We start from the raw sequence: 24,521 nt of genomic DNA, 5'->3' as shown, positions 1-24,521 counted from the left end.
CCTCGGACGGTGTTGGCTAACCGGTTACACGTCAAGTTGCAATCGGTTTGCGCGGGAAACTGGCTCGACGCAATTTCGATCTTAGGCTTAGTGCAATCGTAGGCCATAATCTCTGGTTCGCCAGTGCTCTTCCATGTCTCTGGAAGCAGCGGTGTCGACTCGACGTGCGCATGCGGTAGAAGCTCTTGGTAGAGATCCTCGGGGCAGGCGCGAACACGTCCTCTGTTGTCCTCACAAAGAGCGTCGCGATCGCCCAGTTGAAGGCGTCGTCGTCACACAGACATGACAGGAACGTTGGCGTCCTCCACCAGCGCCAGCAAACACCGGGCAGCATTTGTGCAATCACCGTCGACGGCCAAGCGGATCTACTCGCTGGTGCTGGGCAAGCTTGCGTATTGCAAAAACCAAGCAAAGGCCTCGGCGCTGTCGTGGTAGAGCACAGTACGCAGGCCATTCCGTTGGGTCCAATGATCGGCGTCCAGCGGCGATTGCCGCACATACAGCGCTGGCAGGGACGGGTCGCGGCGCACGAGGAAGTCCTTTGCAATCGCTACGCGGTGGTGCAGAAAGGCCGTCTCGATGGCCTCGGCGGACGCCAGATGCGGACCAGTACTCGGTCGACGATGTACGCGTCGCCTTCGGCAATCGACACGTGCAGCGGAAACCGCGCATCGCTATCGCTGGCGAGGGTGAGCCCAAGCGTGGTCGCGTAGAGCACTGAAAGATGCTCGTCGTCCGTGTCGACGCTGTCGTCGGCGACGAGGGACGTGACAATGACGTACATGCCACGCTCGGCGTACCCGCAACGACACTCGACCGCTCGCCGAGACGCCGCAAAGCGAGGATACACGTCGCCGTAGATGCCACACTGGTAGCTCAAGACGAGCGCTGCGATGGACGGCTGGCTCAAGATGTCTGCAAAGCTCGCCATCTCGTCACAATCCGAGCCGTACATATGCACGAGCGTGTACAGTACTAGCTAGTACTGTGGTATGTACTACCGTAGTAGATACCGTAGGTAGAAGGAGTGTGATGTACAGTAACCTGATAGTCCGCAGCAGCTTGAGATGGCGACGAGAAGGGGTAAGCTTATATAGTGTCCTTGTTAGTAGTACAGGGCATGACGCGACGATGCGCTACGCGTACGCAACGGCGACGCTGGAAAGGGCAGCGAGGAGCACAATCGCGTTCGTTGGCAGCGTGGACGGCCCGCGCGCGGACGACGTCGCTGCCGCACTGCCTGAAGGAGTCGTGGCGTCCCCACTAGGCGCTGCACCGAGCTGGAAGCCTTGAATGTACTCGAGGTACGTCATCGTTTGCATCGTGGCCGTCGTCGCGGCTTCGCTGAGCCCGCACGGCGGCGAGACGTCCTTGAGTGCACCTTGGGTGCTGGCATAGATCGCTTGGCAGCTTGGGTCATTGGCTAAGGCTGTGGCCTGGGCCTCCGTGACGCGGGCAGGATACGCTGGCACGTCCGGCGTCACACCCGCTGCCTTGCAGCACTTGATGAGGGTGTCGCCGCGGCCCAAGACGGGCGTCAGTGTGGTCTGAAGCATCTGGCCGGCGCAGGGCAGCGTCTCGGCGTACGCGATCGCGCAGAGGAGAGCCATCGTACAGTACATCTTCATGGTGGACTGCGTGGTACCGAGTCAATTGACAAATGAACCTGGACAAATCTGTGCACGCATATCTTTTACTTTTTATGGCAATTCCAGTACATTGAAGTGCCATTCAGCCAATGAGCATCGACAAAGTGTGGGGCGGGAAGGGTGAATTGCCTAAAAATGTACCATTCCGGGAAAAGTCCGGGCCGCGGAGCGAGTGCACACCAAGATGCTTTCTATTGTTAAATAACGTATTCGCAATTTCGTATTGGCCAATGGGACGCAGCGAGACTGGCTTGGATAATCCAATCTGCAGCCGACGACGATGGCGACGATGCGCATCGCCCACAACCTCCGCCGCCAGTGCTTTGTCGCCACGGACGCGGCCGCAACCGAGCTGGGCTACCTCGAATACGAACCACTGACGCTCCAAGGGTGCGTCTCCAAGCTGCTACATTGATGATATATACACCGTGCAGGCAAAAGGTCTTGGATCTGGCCCACACGGTGGTCTTGCCGGCGGCGCGGGGCATGGGCCTCGCCCAAAAGCTCTGCGACGCTGCCTTTGACTACGCCAAGGAGAACGGTGCGACTCAAGTCGTTGGCGGCGTCACCTAAACCTCTGCTCGCATCGTAGGATTCAAGGTTCGCCCGACGTGTTCGTACATTAGCCAGACGTACCTCGTACGCACGCAGCGCCCGGACGCCGCGGGCCTCGTCCACCAGGGTCCGGGCGCATCGTTGTAGACTCGCAATCATTTTTGCCTCTTCCAGATCCGAGCAAGGCTAGACCTCAACCACAAGTAACGTTAGCATCCATGTAGCACTCAAAATGCAACGTTAAAGGCATCTAGTTTGCTGTCCATACGATGTGGTCGCATGGGAAGCAGATGCCTAGCTCAACCAAGTGCAATGCTACAGTAGCAAGTCGCGACAGAGCTCCGCGACGACTATCGGCAGACGTCGCGATCGTTTCTGGGAACAAACCCGGGCTGAGGGGCGTTGATTTAGCCACCGGCTTTTCGAGTTCCACAAGCATATCTTTCTCGCCCGTGCGAAGCGTCAACCAAGCATGGACGCCGAGCGATCGAAGAAGCACCGGGACTCGCTTGGTCGCGCCGATGTACCCGTATGGCTGTCGCCAGATCGCATCCCAGAGCAGTGGGAGACCGAGCTTAACCACGAGCTCAATATTAGCATCGGGCGGCCCTTGATATCGTCGCCCCGCCACGGCGCCGTCTCGGGTGGCGCCAAGGGCGTGCACGAACTACTACAGCGCAATCGGCAGTGGGCCGCCGAGACCGTGCGCGACTCGCCGTACTTTTTTGAGAAGCTATCGCGAGCGCAGAGCCCCGAGATCCTCTGGATCGGTACGTGCATGGCTCGTCTCGCAATAGTCACGCCAACGAGCATGGTGTAGGCTGCTCGGACGCGCGGGTGCCGCCGAACCAGATCCTGAACCTCAAGCCTGGTGACGTCTTTGTGCATTCGAACGTCGCCAACGAAGTCGGTATGTGCATTCCACGAGAATGGATGCGAACGCGATGCGTTGTCAGTGCACAGCGACCTCAACTGCCTCTCGGTCATCGAGTATGCGGTCGTGCATCTGAAGGTCAAGCACATCATCGTGTGCGGGCACTACGGGTGCTCGGGCGTCAAGGCTGCCCTGAGTCGACAAGAGTTTGGCCTCGTCGACAACTGGCTCCGCTCGATCAAGGACCTCTACATCGAGCACAAGGCGCACTTTCTCGGTGCGTGGCCCGATGCGCTGCCGACGCCATCACACAAAGATAGCGCTGGAGCAGCCGAAACAGAAGCTCAACTTGCTCACGGAGCTCAACGTCACCAAGTCGGTCTACAATGTACGTCGACTGAAAATCATCAAGAGCGCTCATCGAATGCTGCTAGGTGTGCCACACCCGCATTGTGCAAAATGCGTGGAAGGCGGGCCAAGAGCTCAGTGTCCACGGCTGGTGCTACAGGTAGACTCCATTGACTTACGTCAACTCAAGTAGTGCATTAGCATTGAAGACGGCGAGATTCGAGACCTGAACGTGACGATGGCCGACGAGTCGTGCGTCGAGCCCATCTACCAGCGCGCGATGGAGAAGGAGGCGTCCGAGATCCAAGCGAGCACCAATATTCCTCAGAGTCCGCGACGTTTGCATTCTGGCCCGCACCCGCTCAAGACCGCCGACCTCTTCTAACTAGAACGCTTCGCCTCTCCATAACTCTGCGACGATAAGACAAATCACAATGCAGCGTCAGGTGGGGTCGCATCAACCGACGAGCATCTCTCGGTTTGGGTGTCAGGTTGGGTGTCTCGCGATGCAGGAGCTCCAGGGAGAGCTCTGTTGCTTCAGCAACTTGTAGCTGTGAGGCTGGCCTTGTAGCCTTCTTGGTATAAACGTGGATTTGAGTGCAGTGCTGTCGTGCATCATAGTATGGCACCAACTGGGCTGTCGGGGGTAGGGCTCTACAGTAGCCTCGCGTCGACAGGTTGAGGCCCACAGGCAAAGCGTGACTATGCGGGTGTCGACAGTAAGAGTCATGCATGAGAGGACTCTTGACCGTCACAGCCGCCGGAGCGCGGCGCCACGGCTGCATCGGATCGAGACAGTACAGAAAAATGTTTGTATATTGAGACGGATATGATATATGGCGTGCCCCGGGGTTGTGGCCGAAGCCTTCCAGGGCTTTTGCTGGTCACGTTTAATTGGCTGAAAAGGTGTGATTAATTCGGATGTGGAGGGCGCTGATTGGCGCAAAGGCGAGTCCGTCAGGCAATCCGTCTCAACCTCATTTTAGCTCCCCCAGGGCCGAAGAACAAGAGTCCGTCGCCGCTGCACGTGCGTCCGCCGAGCCCGCCGTCGACATAGATCTTAGCCTCTTCCTAGCTACCTCACCATGGTACGAGCGTGGCGCCATGGCGGCCATGCATGGCTATCATCGCGATCCTGAGATCCATCGGTGGCTAGGTCGTCCTCTCCGCAGCACTCTTGGCCAAGAACGGCAAAGGTAGGCACCCTGGCATGCACTTGCTCCTAATGACGGCGCCTAGTCATGGTCGCCCGCCAGTTTGTCGAGGTGTCCCGGATCCGACTGGAGGTATATGGTGTCGACGCGTGGCGGTCTCTGACGCATGTACATTAGGGTCTCTTGACAGCATTTCCAAAGCTCTTGGCGAGCGAGTCGCGCCAGCACACGTTTATCGACACGGAGAGCGTGCGTTATGTGTACCAGCCGATCGAGAACTTCTTCCTGCTCTTGATTACCAACAAGACGAGCAACATTGTCGAGGATCTGCACACGATGCAGCTCATGGCGAAGCTCGTGCCCGATATTTGCGGCCCGCTCACGGAAGCCCACATCCGCGAGAAGCAGTTCGATCTCGTCTTTGGCTTCGACGAGCTCCTCAATGCCGGCGGCCACTCGGAAAACATCAATCTCGCGCAGATCCGCACCAACATGGAGATGGAGTCGCACGAAGAGAAGCTCCATTTGATGATCCAGAAGACCAAGCAAGAGAACGCGATCGCCGACATGAAGCGCCAGCAGCAGCGCATCAAGGAAGAGCAGCGCGAGAAGGCGCGCATGGAAAAGGCTGCGGGCATGTCCTCGCCCTTCAACCGCAACGCGTCGTCGGCATACGGCGGCTTTGGCAGCAGCAGCAGCAGCGGGTTTGCGTCGCCGTCGGCGTCATCGAGCAACACGTTCAAGTCGTCCGAGCCGACGTACACGGAGGCGCCCAAGCTCTCGGTCGCTACGTCCAAGACGTCGGGCATGAAGCTCGGCGGCTCCAAGCCCGGTAACAGCTTCCTCGACGCCATGGCGGCCGAGGACGACCTCAAGGAGATCCCGCCCATGGCGATGGCGGCTGCCAGCATGCCTGCGCCGTCGGCCAAGCCCGAGCCCGCGGCTGCCGTGAGCATGGAGCCGGTCGGGATTGCGATTGAAGAGAAAATTTCGGTGTCACTCAACCGCGACGGCGCTGTCGAGCAGCTCGAGGTCAAGGGCTCCTTGTACGTGGCGGGTAATGACCCCGAGTCGGCGGTCTGCCGCCTTCATTTGCGCCACTCGAACGCCAACGGCATCAACTTTCAGGTACCCGCATCTATCCCTACACCGCGCATGCTGATTCTTTTCTTATTCCGATGCTTGTAGACGCACCCCAAGGTCGACAAGAAGCTCTTTGAAGCGCAGTCCATTTTGGCCCTCAAGGTACACATATGGAGATTGGTCTCTCATCGTCACCGCAATGGATATGGCGCAGGACGACTCGAAGCCGTTCCCGCCGTCGCGCGTCGCCGTTCTGCGCTGGGCCATCAAGACGCAAGACGAGACGTTCCTGCCACTCAACATTACATGCTGGCCCGAAGAAGAGGGCAACGGCAAGGTACTCTCGCCCATCCTGTCGATTATTTGATTTTTTGAGTTTTGTTTTGTAGATGACGGTGAGCCTCGAGTACTCGATGGACCGCAACATGACGCTTGAGAACGTCAACATTGTGATCCCGCTGGGCGCGACCGACCTCCCGGCCGTCTCGCACATTGACGGCGACTACCGGCACAACGCGGCCGACGGCGCGCTCCTCTGGCACCTCGACTCGATCTCGGGCGCAAATAGCTCGGGCTCGCTCGAGTTTTCCATCCGGGGCGCGGACCTCGACGCGTTCTTTCCGATCTCCGTGTCGTTCTTCTCGCGCTCGATCTACTGCGACTTGAGCGTCGACTCGGTCCTGCGCATTGCCGACAGCGCGCCCGTCAAGTACGGCTTTGACCAGCTCGTCTCGACCGATGCGTACGTCGTGCAGTAAGCGCATCCCTCCATCCTTACTACTACTACGAACCAAGGGAAGAATCCATGTATTCCCTTGCTACTTACGGACATGAGAGCCTTTTACATGCAAGAAATGATTCGAGCTACAGCGTTGTCGGGTGGAACTCGGGGGCCATGTGCCGCAGCAGCGCTTGGCCTTCGACGCGGAGGCTGCGCTCGAGGAGGCGCGTGACGAGCGCGCATTGGCCCTGCGCTTCTTGGCGCTTGAGGCAGTGGAACCATTGGGCGGTGATTTTCGGGGCGAGCGCGCTGCCCGTGCAGAGGACGGCCTCAATGTACGCATTTTGCTGCTGCTTGTGCTGCCCAGAGCGTGCGACCTCCTTGTACTTGGAGAGCGCGTCGTCGCAGAGCCGCCATTGCCGGTACTTGGCGGCGGTCGCCGACCGCTGCGGGTACGCGAGCGGGTGGTCGTCGTCGTACATGCGTCCATCGTCGAGGCGCTTGTTCACAATGTGCTCGTGGAGCTCTACCACGTAGACATGCATGAACGAAGAAAGGCCATCGACGCCGTCGTACCAAACAAGGCGCTTGCATTCGGCAGGTGCTGGGCCATGCTGCTGCTGCTGCTGGTAGGACGATGATGGTGTCGGCTCGGGCGGGTTTTCGGACGCGTCTAATTTCGGCATTCGCCGAAACGAAAATCGAGTCCGGATAGAGATGTCGTATCCGAACCACACGTGGCAGCCAATATGTGCGATCCCACGGACGCTGCAACATAGATGCTAATACTGTACATCAAACTGCAAAGTCGCTTGAAACCTTGATAGTAGTAGCAATAGGCACCAACTCTAGTATGCGAGCGACTGCGTGGCAGCTTAACGAACTAGGGACCGTACACAAGCAACTTTGTGGCTGGAAGGAGGTGCATTGATGCCACATTGTGTTGTCGATCGAGGCGAAGCGAGCTGTCCGTGGCAACATAGGTGAGACCCTTGGTGGTGGGTAGTGAGTGTGGCGGAGAGTGGGTGTAGCCAGGTAAGAGAGTGAAGCTGCGGTGCAGGGAGAGACGAGTGCGTTCGGCTACGGCAACTGTGTGAATGCAGATGCTCGTGGAGAGCAATCATCGACCTTGGCCCTGTGGCCCGTCCTCAATTTATAGGCGCCTGTATCAATGGCTTCCTCACGACGACTGAGATTCTCGATGAGATCCGCTCGCAGCTGGTACGGTTGAAGTTGCCACTCGATCCAAACACTTCGTCGTTGCTGTCGATGGCCAGACCTCTTCTTTCTCGCACGGTCCTCCTCCTCGAGAAAGCACTGCACCGCAGAGCCAAGGCTATGGGACGCAAGATCTGCCTCTGGTCTCGCCCAGAGCCGACTGGAATCGCTTGCCGTTCAGATCTTAGTCGCTATAAATAGATACTCTGTAAAAAAGGTCGACGCGTGTATCTACAGATTTGTATATAAAATTGAATTAAAATATCGAAGCCAGATGCTACGGCCATGATTTTCGAAGCGCTTGCGATCTTGAAGCATCCGCGGACGGGTTGCCATATTCAATTCCACCGACGGTGAAGTACAACGATGCTGCGCTCTCTACGTCGGCGCAGCACGCGCTTTTCTCGGCTCTTCTCGACGCACCCTCCTGCTGCGTGCAAGCCAGCGCTCGTGGTGTTCGACAAGGACGGGACGCTCATCGACTTCAACTTGATGTGGGGCGGCTGGGTCGAGTCGGTGGCATGGCAGCTCGAAATGACGACCAAGCTGCCCGTGCGCGAGAAGCTCTTTACGGCCATGGGCTACGATTGGATCTCGCGCTCGATTCGATCGAAAGGCGCGCTCTGCTGCACGCCGATGGGCGAGCTGTACCAAGTCGCGGTCAAGGTCCTCCTCGACGAAGGTGTCGCCACCGACGCTGCCGAGAAAGCGATCAAAAAGGTGTGGCAGATGCCCGACGCCGTCAACACGTCGCGGCCGCTCGCCGACATCCCGGCGCTTTTTTTGACCATCAAACGCATGGGCATCAAGATCGCCGTGTGCACCGCCGACAACCGCGCGCCGACGATGGCGACGCTCAAGCACTTGCAAGTCGACCACCTCGTGGACGCCATTTCGTGCGGCGACGACGGACTGCCCGCCAAACCAGCGCCCGAGCAGGTGCACTCCCATGCCTCGTCCCTTTGTCGCTGGACAAGTGGTGGTAATGGTAGATCTGGACCATGTGCCACAACCTCGGTATCGCGCCCCACAACACCATCATGGTCCATCCACGTGACCCTGCATTCGCTTCAATATCACGTACTACTAGGTCGGCGACACGTGCACGGACATGCTCCTCGGCAAGCACGCGGGCTGCGGCCTCTCGATCGGGGTCCTCGGCGGCGCCTCGTCGCTCGAAGACCTCGCCGAAGACGCCGACGTCCTCGTGCCCAACCTGCCCAAGATCATCAAAGTGCTCTTCCAGTACAGCCAACAAGCCGGTCCGTCGACCTAATCGTATGTCTACATCGCGACGACTCTAGTCCTCTACGATGTCATGTCTTTATAATAAATACGAGGAGTTGGATTCCTCATGGCCTCCTGGGCTTGGCACGGCCCAAATGCAGCGCCAGGTCAATCTCGGGGTCATCTGCCTCCGGCGTCGCGGCGTCGTAGAGCCCCGGTAAGATGCCCACGGACACTGACGGCGCGACGATGCGCGCGCCAAAGGCCCGTCGACCGATGGGCGCCTGCTCTTGGAGCACCTTGGCCGTCGTTGCTATTCCAAGTAATATGCATTCATCATGCCGAGGTGGCTGAGGTCGACGGTACTAATACCTTTGTCGGTCGCATCGTCAATGACATCGTTGGCCTCGTCCTGTGCAGCCGTGTCAGCAGCGAGCCTCGAAGCATGTGTACCTCGTGCGTGGACGGTTCAGGCGTCGACGGCGTCGAGTGCACGACGCGGGCGCCCGACTGCGACTCGAACTTTTCAAACATTCCCGCGCCGTTGGCGTCGTACTGCAGCGTCCGGAGGGCCAACTCTTCGTTGCTCATGGGCACAACGACCTCTTCGACCGACTCTTGGCGCCGATCGTTCCACTGCGACGCAGGCGTAAAGGCTGGTGGCTCGTCGCGCATTGCAGACTTGGCGCAGACCATGCCCATGATCCAGACACTTAATAGCCAGGCGGCGGTTATCACTACCCGTAGTATATTTCTACAACGGTACGCTGAGCTGGGAGGCAGAATGAATACCCTTTCGCCAAAGTCTCCTCGGTCCTAATGGCTCGGCGCCCGCCACAATGCGCGTAGCGTGCGTGCGTCATTGTTATCGTCGTCATGTGTACGCGCCGCGGTGAGGTCGCCAGGAACGAGTCCCTTGGCGCTTGGCAGAAGAATCTTGGGCCGCAAGTGCGCAGGCACAACGGGCGGTGACCGCACCGAGTACGAAGCCGGCGGTTGCGTGACTGGACGCGTAGCCTGCACGGGCCCTCGCACCGGCGGCGGTGGCATGCGAGGCTCGTCGTCGTCACTGTCATCACTGTCGTTGTCGTTGTTGTTGCTCGGCGTCTAGTGCGCCGGGAGATGCGGTGAGCGACCTACTACCTATCGGTGGAATGGTGCACCTCGTAGCGCGCGGCCTTGGCGGCGAACACCGCGCGGCCGGCGGCCATCGGACGTTTGTCGGTCAGACCATGCGGTGTCGACTCGCGCGAGGCGTCATTGCCCATCGTCCTATTGAATTCCGTTTCGGATCTTGGCCAAGGACGATCCATGCATGCAGTGTTTATATAGTCCGAGTCTATTGGCTTCTAACATATCTAGTCTTCGTCGACGATATCAGGGAAATCAAACTCTTCGTCGTCGTCGGCCACCGGCGCGGCCACCGGCGCGGCCACCGGCACCGACGCGACCTCGGGCGTCGCATCCTCCGGGGCATCCTCCAGCGCCTCCTCCGTGCTGGCATCTGCGACGGTGTCGTCGACCTTGTGCCGCTTCATCGCCGGGTCCTTCTCGTCATCGACTAGTCGTACCAGACATGAGCCTCTCTCCGCTCGACACCACAATGCATCCATACCATCATCGTCTTCCTCGACAGCGTCGTCCTTGACCTCGGCCTCGGCATCGTCGTCGTCCTCATTCTCATCCTCGTCCTTGGCACTCTCGTCGTCCCAGTCCATGTCGTTCGAGAGCTTCTCCGAGAGACGCTTGGTCGAGAGATGAGCGTGGCGATGCGCGTTGGTCGTCGTCGGCGTCAGGTCGATGGCCATGGGCGGTGCGCGCGGGTGCAAGATGCTCTCGCCGACGCTCAGTGCGAGGTGCCGGACGTCGCCGGCGCGGCGGCTCGACCACGCCTGCATGCAATGCGCGAGGGCAATCCCGCGCTGGCCGTGGCCGTCGACAACGACTGCGTTGGCAAGGCCGAGCAGCGTCACCGCCTCCGCCGAGAGCGAGAGCACCGACTCGGAGAGGCACGACGCGACGAGGTTGGCGATGCGCAAGCGGTCGTCGGCGGCGACCCAGCTGCCCGCAGCATACAAGATCGCGGCGAGCGTTTGCAGCGCCGCGTTGACCTGCGTCGACAGGCGACGCTTGTCATTGAGTGGCAGCGACGTGGCCGTGCTCTCGGTCACGAGCGGGAGCTGGTCGCGCCGACGCTTCTTGGCGTTGAGCGCCTTGGACGACTGCACTTGGAGACCCGACTTGGCGTTGGCTTGGGCGAGGAGCGCTTCCGTGGACGCGAGGACCCACTGCAGCACGAACGTCGTTGTCGACGCATAGCCGCCAGCGCCCAGCGACGTGGCGACGACCTGGAGCGTTGCGTGGAGCGCGTCATGCGCGGCGGGCATGGCGCCATGACACGCGAGCGTCACGACCTTGGTGAGCAGTGACGCGTACCGGTACAAGGTGAGGTGGCCACGGCGCAAGAGCGCCGACAGGACGCGGTAGAGCGGGCACTGCAACGACGCGAGGATTCCGTACAGCACACTGCTCGGGAGCATGCGGCCGTCTTCCGAGACAGCACTCTACGACGTGGATGAGAGCATGCAAGACAGAAAGATGCAAGGTACCTGCTTGCCAACCGCGTCGGCGCGGACGGTAAAGGCGCGGCGAAGCAGCGCGAGGATCTCGGGTGCGATGGCCGAGACGTCCTTCTCGGCCACGCTGCCGTTGCCAAGCAGCGCTTCGAGGAACGCGCCGAGGGCTTCGAACTTGAAGGCGACGCGCTGGGCCTGGAGGTACAGCGGCAGCGACGGATACGTCGTGTCCTTGACCCAGTTCTTAAGCGACGCGGGGCGACTGCGCGACTCGCTCGAATTGTCCTTGCCGCTCGCAAGGTCGAGCTGGTAGTGCAACGAGAGCAGCGACCGTTCCACGAGCTAGTGCCACGATGAGTACCCTAGCTGGTACAGGGGAAGATGCAAGTACCTGAGTCCACGCTGCGCTCGTCGCGTCGACGGCCGTCGCGTTGGCCACGGCGCCGAGGCAGCGGGCGGCGCTTGGGAGCACGAGGCGCGCCAGCGCGAGGTCCGTGGGCGGGTTGAGCACAAGGAGGCACGCCTGCTCCACCTTGGTCGAAAACGAACGGAACGTGGTCGAGTGGTACGTGAGGCCGGCGAGAAGCGCATCGTAGGATGCAGCAAAGTACGTTGTCGTCTCGGCCGTGAGCGGAACGTCGTGGAGGTGCTGGAGCACGACGGGCACGATACGCGCCACGTACTCGACGATGGCCCGGCGGCCGTCCGTCGAGGCCTCGTCGGCGTTGGTCAAGAGCGCGCCAAAGATGCGAAGGGCGGGCTCGCACACGCTCGAGTGCTGGTGCTTGAGCGCGTGGAAGACGACGTCGAGGATCTTGGGCACGCGCGCCTCGAGGTGCTCCACCGCGCTGCCATCGACGATGACGGCGAGGTACTCGAGCGCAGCGACTTGCTTGTACACGGCGCTGTTCTTGGACATGGTGATCATGTGGTTGAAGAACTTGGTGTACGCGTTGCCCGAGTAGACGAAGCGGAAGACGTGCTGGTCCGTGAGCATGGCCTGGATCTGGTGCGCTTCGGCCGAGAAGATGGACGCGTCCGTGTCGGCGCCATCGACGTCGGCGAAGGCGAGCGCGACGATCGACGAGAGGAGGTTCTTCGCCTTGGTCTCGCGCTGCTGCAAGCTCTCGCTGTCCATTGCGAATCGAATATCTTGCAAAGCCAACCAAATCGAGCCTCCTGTCAAAACGAATGCAAGTCACATTAAATGCCAGAGGTATTTGGGCACACACCACTTCCGTGAAAAAGAAATAGTGTACTTTGGAACGGGAAAAAGGTACATTCAAACGACAAGGTGTCTGGCATAGCGTTCGCAAAGAAACCGTGCATGCAAGGCGGTGGTGTTGGCCCTGTCATGGATAGAGTACAACCGCCAAAGAACGACACGAAGCGGCAATGGGGGCGCCGACGACATCATACACTATTTACGATTAATTGGTAGCCAATCAACGAGCGCATGTAATACGGGTTTTCCGCGCCAAAACTCGGACGACACATGAGCACGAGACTCTCAACCCAAGGGCGCTTGCATAGCTATGACTTCAGCTCCAATGTGTGCATGCATTGAAGCGACACCGTATTGGGCTGCCGTTCCCATCGCCCTCGTCAAGATATATCGATTTGCGATATTTATGGCTATATGTGGCGCGTACCAAATTTACTAACTGTTAGCTCTCTACTGGCCGCTGCACTGTTCGCACGATGACGTAATTGAGCATTTCGGGATCTCCAAAGTGTCCTCTATCGCTGTACCAAGAATGGGCAACTTCATTTCCAAACGTGATTTCGGCCACCAACCAGGCATGGCCACGGGCAAGGGCCACAGGCAAATGGTCGCGTCGCATTGGATTGGCTAAAATAAAAATATATTTGACCAATTAACGTAGAGTGATCGCACTGCTTTCGGTTGACGCAGCTTTGAGCAGCCTGGATATGTAGCTCGACCTAGGAAGCGTTTGTCTCGGACTTGACAAGGGCCAAGACACCTACAACATTCGAGAAACAACGTTTCTTGCGGCGCCAAACACTACATAGGATTCTTGCACGGCAAGTTGCTCGTGATTCGGACATGGATTCGTCACACCAGATATTACGTTGTGTCGTCGTTGCATGGAGAAATGCGCGTCCGCCGGTGTCCTCTTGTCCAAAGACACGCAGACCAACGTCGTTGAGGTTGGTTGACGTTGACTGAGCCATGGTGTCGCTACAAGGTTAGTACGTTGAGCTTGTCGATCAATGGACGCAGTTTGACGCCAGCCGTGGGTGGCGGGGAGCGTCTAGTGACGGGTCAGCATCGAAAGCGTGCAGCTCCAAGCGGTGTCGAGCAATGTACTATCAGGCTCTGGACCACTCGAGTCGCTGAGCAGGGGTCGGGCGTTTTGAGTTTGAGCTGACTGTTTTCAGCGCCCTTTTTGAAAGCGAGGGGCTTGCCACGGAGTCTTTACGATTGACAGACACGGCGGCAACAGCAGTTCAACAAATCGACGTGTTTAAACAGCTGCATCGACTTTAACGTTGCGTTTTACAGCGATCCTATCGATTGTGAGAGGAAACTCGTCCACCGCGACAAAAAGACACCTTTGGATACCGAACAAACGGTAATAGTGTAAGATACCCCGGCTCCATTCTGTCAATTTCAACGAGGTCTTGAGGTCTTCATTTGTACTCTATCACAACGGCACACCAGTACACTAGCACTACGCCTCATTACACGGACCACCTCGCACCATGCATCTCCATCTCGTTACTGTTGCCCGCCGAGCCCCTTCACCACCTCTACCTTCCTCAGCATCATTTCCGCAGAAGCGCGCGCACTTGTCCATGGCGATTTGTGGGTCTCAGTAGAGCACAAGCCCCATAAGCTAATCCTTCTTTTATCGCCCGTGCGTTGGCATGCTGAGAGCTCATCTTCTTCTTGGAGGTCTACGATACAATCCAAGCGGATCAGCCTCTTTGGGTGCAATCATACACTAAATACGGAGCGGGATCGCATTGCACACATCGAGTTTGAGAGGTTTTCGGATTAGTGTTGACAATACACTGTTTCGCTGTTCTCTTGTGATTGGCTAAAAAGGCGAAATGGACGTGTGACGTCACTGATTGGCGGCCCAGCGGTCGAAAGCGTCCACTTTCGATTTCGCCAGCCATGACGCAGCAGAGCCCGATGCGCATGTTCATCATGCTGCCCATGATGTTCCTCATGGGGAAGATTGACTTCGAGAACGAGCTCATCTTGAACGGCGCCCGTGCCTGCTTCCTCGTGTGCCAGGTGGTCTCGCTCCTCCTCGGCCTCTACGCCAAGTCCAAGGTTGAAGCCAAGAAGGACACGACCAAGATTTTCGTGCCCACGCCCAAGTCGCCGCTCGATACGAGCACCGAGAACTCGCCGCTCACGGAGACGACGTACTATGACCACGAGCTCGCCAAGGCTAAGGAGTTTATCCAGCAGACCGCGATCGGCGCCGCCATCTCGAGCTTTATCCACCTCAAGTTTGGCGTCAACCAGGTCGTCGTGATCCAGTCGGTCATGATCCCGCTCAACCTGTACGACAACGTCATCTTGAAGAAGCACATCTTTGGCATTGGCGGCCCGCGCTACTGGGACGAGCGCCTCGAAGGCGAGTCGCTCAACGCGCCTGTCGCGGCCACGGAAGCCGCTGCCGTCGAAGACAAGAAGCCGGCCAAGGCCAAGAAGACGGCCAACGCCGCCGATGCAATCGTCAAGGCCTGGGACATGGGCGTCGAAGCCAACTTTGAAGGCCTCATGTCGATCCTGCTCAAGAACGACCAGATCAAGACCAAGACGACGGACGGCTGGACCGCCCTTATGGTGGCCTGCGGCAGCGCGCTCGACACGGAGGACATTATCAAGCGCCTCGTCAACGCCGGCGTCCCGGTCCGCGAAGCCGACAATGACGGCTGGACCGCGCTCCACTGGTGCGCGTTCCACGGCCGCCCGGAAGCCGCACAGGTGCTCCTCGCGGCGGTCTCGAAGGACGACGCGGCCTTTTGCTGTCGGCCAAGGACAACCAGGGTCGCACGCCGTCCGAGGTGGCGACCGAAGAGGACAACGCCGACGTGGCCGAGGTCATTGCGTCGACCGATGGCCTTCGCCAGCGCAAGACGGCGGCCGCCGAGGCCACGCCCATCGACGACGTCGACTAAGCGACTCTTTAGACGTAATATTCCTAGTCATTCTATATGTTGCACGCCACGTGGATGCTCTTTCTCTACGGTGCTGTGCTCACCGTCGTCATGAACTTGGTTGATCTCGTCGGCACGAGGCAGCTCGGACACCAGAGCTTCCTGCTCCACGGGTAGCGAGTATACACGTCGATGGAGTCACCTCGATGACGCCGTGAACGCGACAGCTTGTGCTCAAATGAAGGTCGCGAGCTGCAGCGGGAAGCGCTTGCTGAGGGCCACGAGGACCTTTCTAGCGACTCGAGGTATGGCGTGGCACAAGCACTTGGTCGTTTGTAGTCGTGCACTGCAGTGAAACCTGCTGTGCGTTTGTTCTTGGGTCAAGACGAGAAGCGGTGAGACGTGGGATTTGAAGAGCTTCAACGACATCGCTGCGATGGCTCGGTGGTGTAGCACGCCAGTACGAATACGTCTCCGCCACAAGTTGGGCGCGCAAGCTTTGTAAACTTTTGGAACTCGTTTGGAGTTTCGACTCCCAATCCAATTCCGACCATATTTCGTCCTCTCTATCTTCTTGCGCGACGGTGTGCACAGCGGCAGCGAGGACGTCGTGGTGCCCAAGACGCGCAAACAGCTCGTTCATGTATGTGCGCTTCGAGATGAGCTTTCGTTTTGTCGTCTGTGATCTTGTGGATCCGTCGCACCAGTCGGTGCACATGTCCTGCTGCGTCATTCGACCAAAAGTGGACAACCAACGCCGTCAAGCCCCAGTCGGCGATGCCCGTCTTGAAGAGCGAGCCGTCGATGGAATGCCTCCTTGCGAGGCAGCCAGATCCTTTACACCCGAGCCGGCATCGTCGTCGAGTCGGAGGGAGGTGGCCGCTGTCGCTTGGCGCACCATCTCGGACTCGAGCAAAAGCAGGTGCGACTTGGTGCAAGAAAGAGGCTGGATCGCTTTGATGCTCCACTCGACATGGAAAATGAGACTGTCGATGGCCGCGCCGTTCCTCATGCAGTGTGGTAGAAGGATCTGCAGCACTTCCCAGCGCAACACACCGGGACCTTTGAGGATCAAGCGTCGAGGGTCGCCGAGACCAGTGTCAAGAAGCCACTGTAGCATCCGAGGCTGCTCGTGCTTCAAGCTCCACGCATTGCGCCCATGCTCGTTTGAACCCACCTCCAGTAGTCCCCACTTGGGTGGTGGTGGCCTCGCAAAACGAAGACCCAATAAACCGACGTCGGGCGTTGGGGCGGCGACGACAGCAGCAGGTACATTTGACCTGCGACACGGTCGACGACGAGGTCGTCTCGTGTCGGGCTCGGCGCGCAGACGGTGTCGAGATTGGTGATTGCGTCGTCGTCGTCGTCCGCATCGACCTTTGACAACTGTGCCACAAGAATTCATTGCCAACCCATATCGAATCTGGCAGGTACACGCACCTTTTGACACGCCACATTGTTTGTTGCCGGGTTGTTGCTGCAACACCAACGATGGCGAGCTTCATCGACGTCGTGCTGCACCAAGCCGAGATCGCAGCGATGGTTTTTGAGTTTCAGTTGGGCGTCTACGAAGACGTTCTTTCCCGCTTCATGGACTTTCGGTTCCTCGTCGACTTCACGCCGTGTGGTGCGTGGTACAATGGCTACTACGCGCTCGACCCAGCGCTGCGCACGTCGCTACGCGGTTTCAGCGACGCGGCGGCGCGCGAGAAGCTGCGCGCGACCGATCTGTACCTCAACGAGCTCAACTACCGCGACGAGCGCTTCCCACTCCATCTCGCGATTGCGGAGGGCGATATTGTTGCGGCCAAGCGCATGCTGGCCTGCCGCCCCGACCTTGCCTACCAAGATGCCATCGCAGTCGCAGTCGAGTTTGACCAGCTCGAGATGGCAGCACTCCTTTTGGAGCTCCGCGCCACGATAACGAATCTGTTGGTCCCGTTTGACGCAACGTTTCTCGGCGAGCCACCAAGGAGCCTCGACAGTTGGCTGCCGTTGCAAGTGCTCGAGAAGGACAATGCCGCCATCTTGCGTCTGCTCTGGGACCACCGCCAAGACGACTGGCCAAATGACTTGCTGCAGCACGCTGCAGAAAAGGGCGCGGCGCAGACAGCCATTTTCTCTACGAGCGCATGCCCGACGCGATTTACGCTGGGTTTATGAACGACGCGGCCAAAATGGGTCTTCTCGCGATCGTCCAGGACCTCCACAGTCGCGGCGAGGCCTGCACGACAGACGCCATGGACCAAGCGGCAGCCAACGGACATCTGGAGGTCGTTCGGTTCCTTCAAGAGCATCGAACCGAGGGCTGCTCGACGGACGCCATGACTCTGGCCGTTGCGAACGGGCACGTGGACGTCGTCCGCTTCTTCATCGAGCGTCGCGGTCTCAGCGTGCCATGTGACGCTCTCGACGTGGCAGCAGTCAACGGACATTTGGAGCTCGTCACGTATCTACATGGCCTCGGGATGACTGCGCCACTCGCCATCGACTTTGCCGCTGCGAACGGCCACCTCGACGTTGTTCGATTTCTCTTGGACCATCACAGTGAGAATGGTACCACTCGGGACACGCTCGTCCACAAGCTGCTTCAGTGCGGCGGCAACGACATCGTTCTGGACCTTGTCGCACAGGGGTATCCGCTTCCGACAGGCGACGTTGCCTTGACCGAGTGCCTCAAGAAGCCCCATGCACTGGCCGTCCTGCAGCTCCTTCTCGACCACAACGTGCTCTTTACGCCCAAGATGATGGCGGCAATCTGCACCGAGGCCAATGACGATGTCTTCCAACTCGTCGAAACGAAAGTGCCAGCGTCGCCGTGGACCTGTGAGATGGTCCAGTCGGCACTCCGAAACAAGCACATCCATCGCGCCATCAACGCCGTCGCCCAACAACCCGAACTGCGCGACTTTAGCTTGGCAGAGCTCATCGGTCGCAGCAGCATCGATGTACACCCACGCGATTTTATACCGACGACGGGCGTTGACGCGCCGCGCACTCTCGTGTGCAACTGGTGGTACACGTCCGACTTGAAGGTCTTTGAGATGCTGCTGCCGTACTGCATGCAAGACGACGACCCTATTGACAATCTCGCCTTCCTCGTCCACTTGTACGTCAAGCGCTCGACGTCCTTGACCCAGTCGTGGCTTTTGCTACTAAAAGGTGAAATGGTGCGCCAAGCAACGGCGGCCAACTGCCTCCTTTCCAACACGGAGGCCGGTGTGGACGTTGAAGTGCTGGCTGCGGCGCTGCTCGCTCGGGGCGCCGTGACCACCCGCCTCGTACCCAGAGGTCGTATGCTCGAGCGAACGCTCGACAAGTCGGCGGTCGCCGACTGGGGCTTGACGGTGCTCTTTGTGCATTTCTGGTCGACGGATGTCATTAAGCATGCGCTGCAATTGGTGCAGTGGATCGACCAAGTCCAGGACGACGAGATGAAAAGCCACCTGCAGCGGCTTCTCAAAGACAAGCTGGCTCGGCTCGAGTGTCCGCACATCCTCACGGCCGCAGAGAAACAAGCGGACGACGCGCAATTCGACATGTTGTGGCCTACAAGTGCGGACTACTAACGATCGATGACCCAAACAATAGTTCTCAACCCGTCTCTCGAGTGTGTATTTGATGGAATTGCATCGCACCCGTGCCTGGAAATTCCACCTCGCTGCTTCCACCTCGAAGGCAGTACCTCTCAGTGTTTGACGTTGTACATGATGTAGAGGCACCGCGAGGCATTGGCCATGTAAGCTTGACCACGGTCGCAAACCAGCACCCGTGGTGCCTCAAAAGGCTGGATGACAAAGTTGTGCAGCATCATCGCAGTCGTTTCCAGTAACTTGTCGCAGACCGGCAGGCACCAGACGTAGCGCGTGAAGAGATCCGTGACGACGAGGACGTACTTGTTGCCGTTGGCCGTAGGTACACTGAGCAAGTCCGCATGGTCTGCCGCAAGTGCGTCTATTGGCGCGTATCCGACGCGTGGGCTACCACTGGGCGCGCGGGTGGTATGCCGTAGGTGCTTGGATTCTTGGCACCAGTTGCACCGCTTCACGAACGAAGTGACGTCGCCGAGCTTGCCTGGCCCATACGACGTCAAGGCGAGCTTGTCGAGGGTCTTTCATGACGTCGAACGCTGGCGTGTGCACCGGCTACCATCACCCGTCGTAGTGACGATGGGATCACCGCGACTGGGCGGCCCGGCCCGACGCCTCGGCGGTAGACCGATCGAGTTGTTATCTTGCAGAGCACGCGATCGAGCATCGTGTAGTCGGAGACATCTTCTCGCTTCTACCGGATCAGCCGGCCATCGTCGTGCTGCTCAAGGTACTTAATGAACCCGGTCATCCACCGGACGCCGAGTTGGCCGTGTCGGAGACGCTGGTTGCGCAGCTCGTCGGCGACGCTGGCATTGTGTGTGGCTTCGATGGCTGCCGTCACCGCGCCGTGATCCGCCGTGTCGTACAGAGATACGCATCCCCATGGCGGTGGCGGTCAGTTCGTGTCGATCCACGCTTGGTGATCTGCAGCGCCTTCGTCTGCTGCACGGCACCCACGATGCAGATGTCGCCAACGAGCACGGCCTGGCAGCAGACCTCTGGCGCGATCAACAAAGCTATCAGTCAGACAGCGCTCCTCTTCTATGGCTATGTCAACGTCGCCGCCCGCGTCGAGCTTGCCGAGTCGTTTCCAGCGGCTCAAACGTGCGCAAGCCCGAAAGATCCCACCATCGAGGTACACGCGATGGTTCTGGAATGTGAGAGCGAGATGCAAGACAAGACCCTTCTGTAGGTGCACTGTCGCACCCGACGAGGCCTCCAGTCCCAAGTGACGGGCGTCGTCTCGGCACACCCCCATCGCCTCGTGTTTCTTGCCATCGCCACCGCCTACCGCATCGTGCTGTCGCCGATCGATGCCAACCAATCCGGCTACTGCAAGGTCCTTACGTGGTCGTTCGTGTCCAAAGACGCGGAGCCTTTCTTGTCGACGGCCGAGGTGTACCCGCAGCAAATCACTGGTTCTACAACGCAGTTCAAGGCTCTCGCTTGGCGACGCTGCCGACAGTCGTGCTCGATCACGTAGTATCGTTTTTCGGCAGCCTCGTCTTGGACGACGCCGAGGCCCAAGCTATTGCCACCGCAAGCAAGGCGGCACGAGGCGACGTCGCTGCGCACTCGATGGGCGACGTAGTCGTGTTTCAAAACTCCAATTCCAAACAAATGCACCCTGGATGCTCTCCATTGGCGTGCTTGCACTGTCGATGGTCGATGCTGGATCAATCTTCCATTCTAGTCTACATAGCCGTTGGCTCATGAATACACTTGATTAGATTCCTCCGGTGGCAAGGTGGTTCCGGTATTTTCTCATGTCCAGATGTGGTCTACGATATTGAAATGCAATTGTGATCACCATCAGACACGTCCAGACCAGCGACAGACACTACGAAGCGTTTACGCGAATTACATCGAGCGGCGCACAATGTCGTCGCGAGTCCCACGACACGTGTCGACAAAAGTTGCATCGTCCTCAAAGCCAGCACCGACACACAAAAGCACGAGCTCGAGCAGGTCCGTCGGGAGCGCCGTGAGACGGGTGCCTTGAATGGCCTCGAGGAACCAGGCTCGCTGCTGCGGGTACACCTCGGCCGTCGACAAGAGACCGCCGTTGTGCGCATCAACAAGGTGCCACGCGAGGACGTTGCAGTGGCCACCGCGTGTCGCGTCGACGCGCCGGAGCGTGACGCGGTAGGCCACGTTTGTATGGATCAGCACGACGCGGCCAATGTGTGCGGTAAGAAACCCCGTCTCTTGCGTTCGCTTTTCGGAAATCTCACGACCGAACACCTAGAGCCATTTTACCATGGATAGACCAAGATGCTTGCTCGTATACCTCCGTCGCTTCATCATCGGGGCTCGGATGCGTGTTGGCACGCTCAAACGTCTCTCGCAACTCAAGACGCGCCTCGACGTTGACGAGATCGTAAAACACCAGTGCTGAGAGCCGCACGGCCTCGTTGATGGCCCCCGTGCCGCGTCTCCACTCGGTGGCCCACGGCGTTGGCGGCGCGTGCAGGCTCTCAACTCTGCAAAGCATTTGTCGATGCAACTCGAGGGGTGGCGACGTTGGGGTAAAATGGCGCAAATCCACCGCCTTGAAGCTTCGTGGCAGCGCGATGGCAACCTCCTCGGATGTATCGGATACTGGCGCGCGAATACGGTTTGGTGTCGGGCTTGTTGGACTGCGCAACGCTGCTGCGCGGTCTAGCAGTGGCAAGACAACCGAGACCGAGTCAGCCAGTGCCACGTAGACTGCAGTTTTTGTCCACGGCACATCGACAATGTAGCTCGCAATTGTTACGCGGCCCGTCTCGGGGTCTCAGACGATGGGTGTCGGCAAGAGCTGCACATGCGGACACGTCACCGCGGCCAACATGGGATGGTCGATGGATGTCGAGTGCTGCACCACGTCGGTGGCGAGTCCCAGTCGTCCACAATGTGGCATGACGCTGTACCGCGTGCGTCCCTCGATCGAGCCACAGCGCATTGGCTCGACAATGGTGTGGAGTGGGCCGCTCCACGGCCCCGCCAGCGACGCGAGATGCGTTCGTAACGCGGCGCAGGTCTCGTCGTCGTTGCCAAAATCGGCATGGTACACGCCGCGCGCCGTGTTGGGGGTCCAGTCGTGTGGGTTGGAATCCCGAATGTGGTCGACTTCTTGGCATAGCAGTGGCGAAGCCAGGCGTCGGGACGACGTCGATCGCCAGTCGGGCGCGTCGAGCACGGAGCAGAGCGCGGCCATGTACTGCAGCTCAAGCGCCGAGTACGCAATCGACTTGGTGCGCCAGCCTTCCCAGAGAAGCGACGTTTCTGGGAATCGCATCGTGCAGGGGTACCCGAAAACATTGTCCGTAGGCAGCGTCACAACGGATGCAAAGCCCGCTTGGAGAAGCGCTCGCACAACGGGAATATGGCCCATCGCGACCGCCACGTCCAGCGCAGTACGTCCACCTAAGCCGTGCATCATACAGGCGGTGTCACCAAGTCAATGGCATACGTGGCGCTCGGTGAGGAGGCCGGCGGTAAGGGGGGCAAGGAGACCAACAACCTCGACGTTTGAGCCCCACCCGTCACGAGCGGCTAGAAACACCAAAGTGTAGCCCTCCTACGCACCCGAGGTACACTCCGTGATACGACCTACGGTGACGACATGCCTACCGGTGTACGCCAGTTGGGGTCGTAGCCTCCGTTCAGCAGCAGCGTCATGTGTCGTACGTTGCTGAGACAAAAGTACGTAGGTACCTATCCCAGTAGTCTACATGAGCACAGACCACTTTGCACTTTGCGTTGACGCACGGTGCGCAAGTCGGCCGATCAAAAGGCGCAGCGTTGCGTCCGTCGTATGATGACAATTGAACGCATGCTGCAGTGCAGCATTGTACACCTAACGTCGACGCCATTGCGTCACGTCGTTCGGTGTTCGGAGCAAGCTTCCTCGTATCTACCTCTTGCGAGCAGGGACGATCCAAGAGCAACTGGAAGGTCAAGAGGTCCGCGCCCGAGCGAATGGCAACATCGAGAGGGGCTCCACCATTGGGGCTAGCACGCTAGACGCCGATGAGCGCCGTGGCTGGTTCGAGACAAGCGTACCTCGCCCAGAAAGCCGACATCGCCCAGGGGCAGCGCCATACACAGCCCCGCGTGATCGTTGGCTTGCGCTAGGAGTCCCAGAAGCGTAGGACTGCTAGGCTGCAACTCTGTGAACAGATGCATCTCGAAGCTCGACGCACCTGAGTTTGAGCGTTGGCATCGCCACCGGCCTCGAGGTAGACGTGAAGGAGTGCCGTATTGTTTACGAGCAGCCTTAGATCCTACGAAGTACGAGCTCAGCACCTCCGTAGGCTTGGAACGGCGCTACCATGTCGGATACGCGCGCACCGTAGCGCAGAAAGAGTCGGTAGCGGTTCGGTTGATGCGCAAAGTCACAAATCGCGCCGGGCTACGCTTCACATTGTACCACAAATCAAGGACGCAGTGGCTAGCGTAGTACGCTGGTGCATCGATGAATGTCGGCGCCAGATGCCACGAGCAACGCCAGCAGCGGCTCGATGTCAAACTCGGGCGGCCTCGTCAGCAGCGCCATCAGTGGCACATACCCTCCCTACAACACCAGGAATGACTTGCTTGTGTAGAGTGAGTAGATTCGCTACGCTGTTCATAAAGTTGACGTTGGCGCCAGCGGCGATGAGACCGCGCGCGACGTCCAAAAGCCCATGCCGACACGCTTCAAAGAGCGGGCTCTACATGCTGCATAAGCATTCTCCAGAGACGAGAACGTACGTGTCGGGGTGCCTCGGGCAAGACCCCAGCCTCCAATAGCGCCATGGCGCACTCGGCGCGGCCGTGCGCGGTGGCCACGAGCAGAGGCGTTCGCTGACGCTACGCAGGAGCTCATGATTGAGCCCAAGAATGTGCTTTCGCCGTCGTCACCGCTGACCATGTTGCATGCATCGAGGTCGCAGCCAAGCGATATGAGTCGTCGCACGCCAGCAAGGTGCCCCGCAGCCACAGCTACATGCAGCGCCGTGTTCCCGGCCTACAACCAACCGATAGCATGCAAAGCCGGGACGTGACGAGACTGTACCGCATCGAGTGGTGCGTCGATGTGCAGAGCGGCAGGAAACATATCCGAGGCGCCAATGTCGACAGCGTGTAGCCACGCACGAACGGCCAGCTACACGTCGCTGCGTGGATGCTCGGTCGCTGATGCTTGCGTACCTTGGTCCCTGGTCGCGCTGCGTCCTCCATCGTGTCCAAGCGGCACGGTGAATGATCTCTGATTGGCTCGAGAATACGAATGTACGTCGTACAATCCACCAGCATTCACAACTGATGGCCATGACGGTCTTTCCGAGAGCTGGACGTTACGAGGTCGTTTTTGAGTTTCAGTACATTAGGGACATTGGGACGCAGATTCAAACCG

At 59.0% G+C, this 24,521-nt stretch overlaps 14 protein-coding genes across 14 annotated transcripts; 7 read left to right on the top strand and 7 right to left on the bottom strand.

Moving 5' to 3' along the window:
* Nucleotides 1–365: 365 nt before the first annotated feature.
* SPRG_02802 (hypothetical protein) lies at nt 366–931 on the bottom strand (the record flags this gene model as incomplete). Its single annotated transcript, XM_012341389.1, has 2 exons — nt 366–584; nt 614–931. The coding sequence occupies 2 exons, from the start codon at nt 929–931 to the stop codon at nt 366–368; spliced, it is 537 nt and encodes a 178-aa protein (XP_012196779.1).
* A 150-nt stretch (nt 932–1,081) lies between these two features.
* On the bottom strand, nt 1,082–1,628 carry SPRG_02801 (hypothetical protein; the record flags this gene model as incomplete). The annotated part of the gene is made up of 1 exon (XM_012341388.1): nt 1,082–1,628. One exon carries the CDS (start codon nt 1,626–1,628, stop codon nt 1,137–1,139), a length of 492 nt encoding a protein of 163 aa, XP_012196778.1. The 3' UTR covers nt 1,082–1,136.
* A 281-nt stretch (nt 1,629–1,909) lies between these two features.
* On the top strand, nt 1,910–2,469 carry SPRG_02800 (hypothetical protein). Its single transcript, XM_012341387.1, has 3 exons — nt 1,910–2,039; nt 2,084–2,190; nt 2,242–2,469. The coding sequence occupies exons 1-3, from the start codon at nt 1,930–1,932 to the stop codon at nt 2,349–2,351; spliced, it is 327 nt and encodes a 108-aa protein (XP_012196777.1). The 5' UTR covers nt 1,910–1,929; the 3' UTR covers nt 2,352–2,469.
* A 176-nt stretch (nt 2,470–2,645) lies between these two features.
* On the top strand, nt 2,646–3,877 carry SPRG_02799 (hypothetical protein). The gene is made up of 6 exons (XM_012341386.1): nt 2,646–2,974; nt 3,025–3,114; nt 3,161–3,355; nt 3,399–3,466; nt 3,513–3,586; nt 3,628–3,877. The coding sequence occupies exons 1-6, from the start codon at nt 2,677–2,679 to the stop codon at nt 3,809–3,811; spliced, it is 909 nt and encodes a 302-aa protein (XP_012196776.1). The 5' UTR covers nt 2,646–2,676; the 3' UTR covers nt 3,812–3,877.
* Nucleotides 3,878–4,395: 518 nt separating this feature from the next.
* SPRG_02798 (hypothetical protein) lies at nt 4,396–6,528 on the top strand. The gene is made up of 7 exons (XM_012341385.1): nt 4,396–4,514; nt 4,583–4,622; nt 4,666–4,712; nt 4,758–5,708; nt 5,769–5,825; nt 5,878–6,000; nt 6,053–6,528. Exons 1-7 carry the CDS (start codon nt 4,512–4,514, stop codon nt 6,419–6,421), a joined length of 1,590 nt encoding a protein of 529 aa, XP_012196775.1. The 5' UTR covers nt 4,396–4,511; the 3' UTR covers nt 6,422–6,528.
* Nucleotides 6,467–7,018, bottom strand: SPRG_02797 (hypothetical protein). Its single transcript, XM_012341384.1, has 2 exons — nt 6,961–7,018; nt 6,467–6,910 (listed from the first exon to the last, which is right to left on the bottom strand). Exons 1-2 carry the CDS (start codon nt 6,995–6,997, stop codon nt 6,528–6,530), a joined length of 420 nt encoding a protein of 139 aa, XP_012196774.1. The 5' UTR covers nt 6,998–7,018; the 3' UTR covers nt 6,467–6,527.
* Nucleotides 7,019–7,950: 932 nt separating this feature from the next.
* Nucleotides 7,951–8,878, top strand: SPRG_02796 (hypothetical protein; the record flags this gene model as incomplete). The annotated part of the gene is made up of 3 exons (XM_012341383.1): nt 7,951–8,541; nt 8,595–8,645; nt 8,693–8,878. Exons 1-3 carry the CDS (start codon nt 7,969–7,971, stop codon nt 8,876–8,878), a joined length of 810 nt encoding a protein of 269 aa, XP_012196773.1. The 5' UTR covers nt 7,951–7,968.
* A 41-nt stretch (nt 8,879–8,919) lies between these two features.
* On the bottom strand, nt 8,920–10,097 carry SPRG_02795 (hypothetical protein; the record flags this gene model as incomplete). The annotated part of the gene is made up of 5 exons (XM_012341382.1): nt 8,920–9,142; nt 9,202–9,241; nt 9,283–9,566; nt 9,714–9,936; nt 9,993–10,097. 5 exons carry the CDS (start codon nt 10,095–10,097, stop codon nt 8,955–8,957), a joined length of 840 nt encoding a protein of 279 aa, XP_012196772.1. The 3' UTR covers nt 8,920–8,954.
* Nucleotides 10,098–10,125: 28 nt separating this feature from the next.
* SPRG_02794 (hypothetical protein) lies at nt 10,126–12,551 on the bottom strand. The gene is made up of 4 exons (XM_012341381.1): nt 11,797–12,551; nt 11,439–11,747; nt 10,445–11,393; nt 10,126–10,390 (listed from the first exon to the last, which is right to left on the bottom strand). The coding sequence occupies exons 1-4, from the start codon at nt 12,541–12,543 to the stop codon at nt 10,188–10,190; spliced, it is 2,208 nt and encodes a 735-aa protein (XP_012196771.1). The 5' UTR covers nt 12,544–12,551; the 3' UTR covers nt 10,126–10,187.
* A 1,999-nt stretch (nt 12,552–14,550) lies between these two features.
* Nucleotides 14,551–15,569, top strand: SPRG_02793 (hypothetical protein; the record flags this gene model as incomplete). The annotated part of the gene is made up of 2 exons (XM_012341380.1): nt 14,551–15,438; nt 15,471–15,569. The coding sequence occupies 2 exons, from the start codon at nt 14,551–14,553 to the stop codon at nt 15,567–15,569; spliced, it is 987 nt and encodes a 328-aa protein (XP_012196770.1).
* A 1,470-nt stretch (nt 15,570–17,039) lies between these two features.
* Nucleotides 17,040–19,117, top strand: SPRG_02792 (hypothetical protein; the record flags this gene model as incomplete). The annotated part of the gene is made up of 2 exons (XM_012341379.1): nt 17,040–17,580; nt 17,631–19,117. 2 exons carry the CDS (start codon nt 17,040–17,042, stop codon nt 19,115–19,117), a joined length of 2,028 nt encoding a protein of 675 aa, XP_012196769.1.
* Nucleotides 19,118–20,105: 988 nt separating this feature from the next.
* SPRG_02791 (hypothetical protein) lies at nt 20,106–20,624 on the top strand (the record flags this gene model as incomplete). Its single annotated transcript, XM_012341378.1, has 2 exons — nt 20,106–20,276; nt 20,334–20,624. The coding sequence occupies 2 exons, from the start codon at nt 20,106–20,108 to the stop codon at nt 20,622–20,624; spliced, it is 462 nt and encodes a 153-aa protein (XP_012196768.1).
* A 377-nt stretch (nt 20,625–21,001) lies between these two features.
* On the bottom strand, nt 21,002–22,421 carry SPRG_02790 (hypothetical protein; the record flags this gene model as incomplete). Its single annotated transcript, XM_012341377.1, has 3 exons — nt 21,002–21,385; nt 21,432–21,624; nt 22,054–22,421. 3 exons carry the CDS (start codon nt 22,419–22,421, stop codon nt 21,002–21,004), a joined length of 945 nt encoding a protein of 314 aa, XP_012196767.1.
* Nucleotides 22,422–22,459: 38 nt separating this feature from the next.
* On the bottom strand, nt 22,460–24,346 carry SPRG_02789 (hypothetical protein; the record flags this gene model as incomplete). Its single annotated transcript, XM_012341376.1, has 13 exons — nt 22,460–22,549; nt 22,596–22,703; nt 22,757–22,840; nt 23,044–23,145; nt 23,189–23,287; nt 23,329–23,409; nt 23,457–23,537; nt 23,589–23,699; nt 23,749–23,838; nt 23,879–23,977; nt 24,036–24,134; nt 24,183–24,272; nt 24,317–24,346. 13 exons carry the CDS (start codon nt 24,344–24,346, stop codon nt 22,460–22,462), a joined length of 1,164 nt encoding a protein of 387 aa, XP_012196766.1.
* Nucleotides 24,347–24,521: the final 175 nt, after the last annotated feature.

The sequence above is a fragment of the Saprolegnia parasitica genome (genome assembly GCF_000151545.1).
Source record: "Saprolegnia parasitica CBS 223.65 unplaced genomic scaffold supercont2.7, whole genome shotgun sequence".
Classification (NCBI taxonomy): domain Eukaryota; phylum Oomycota; class Saprolegniomycetes; order Saprolegniales; family Saprolegniaceae; genus Saprolegnia; species Saprolegnia parasitica.
Note: the sequence above shows the minus strand (reverse complement) of the source record. Positions and strands in the feature narration are given on the sequence as shown.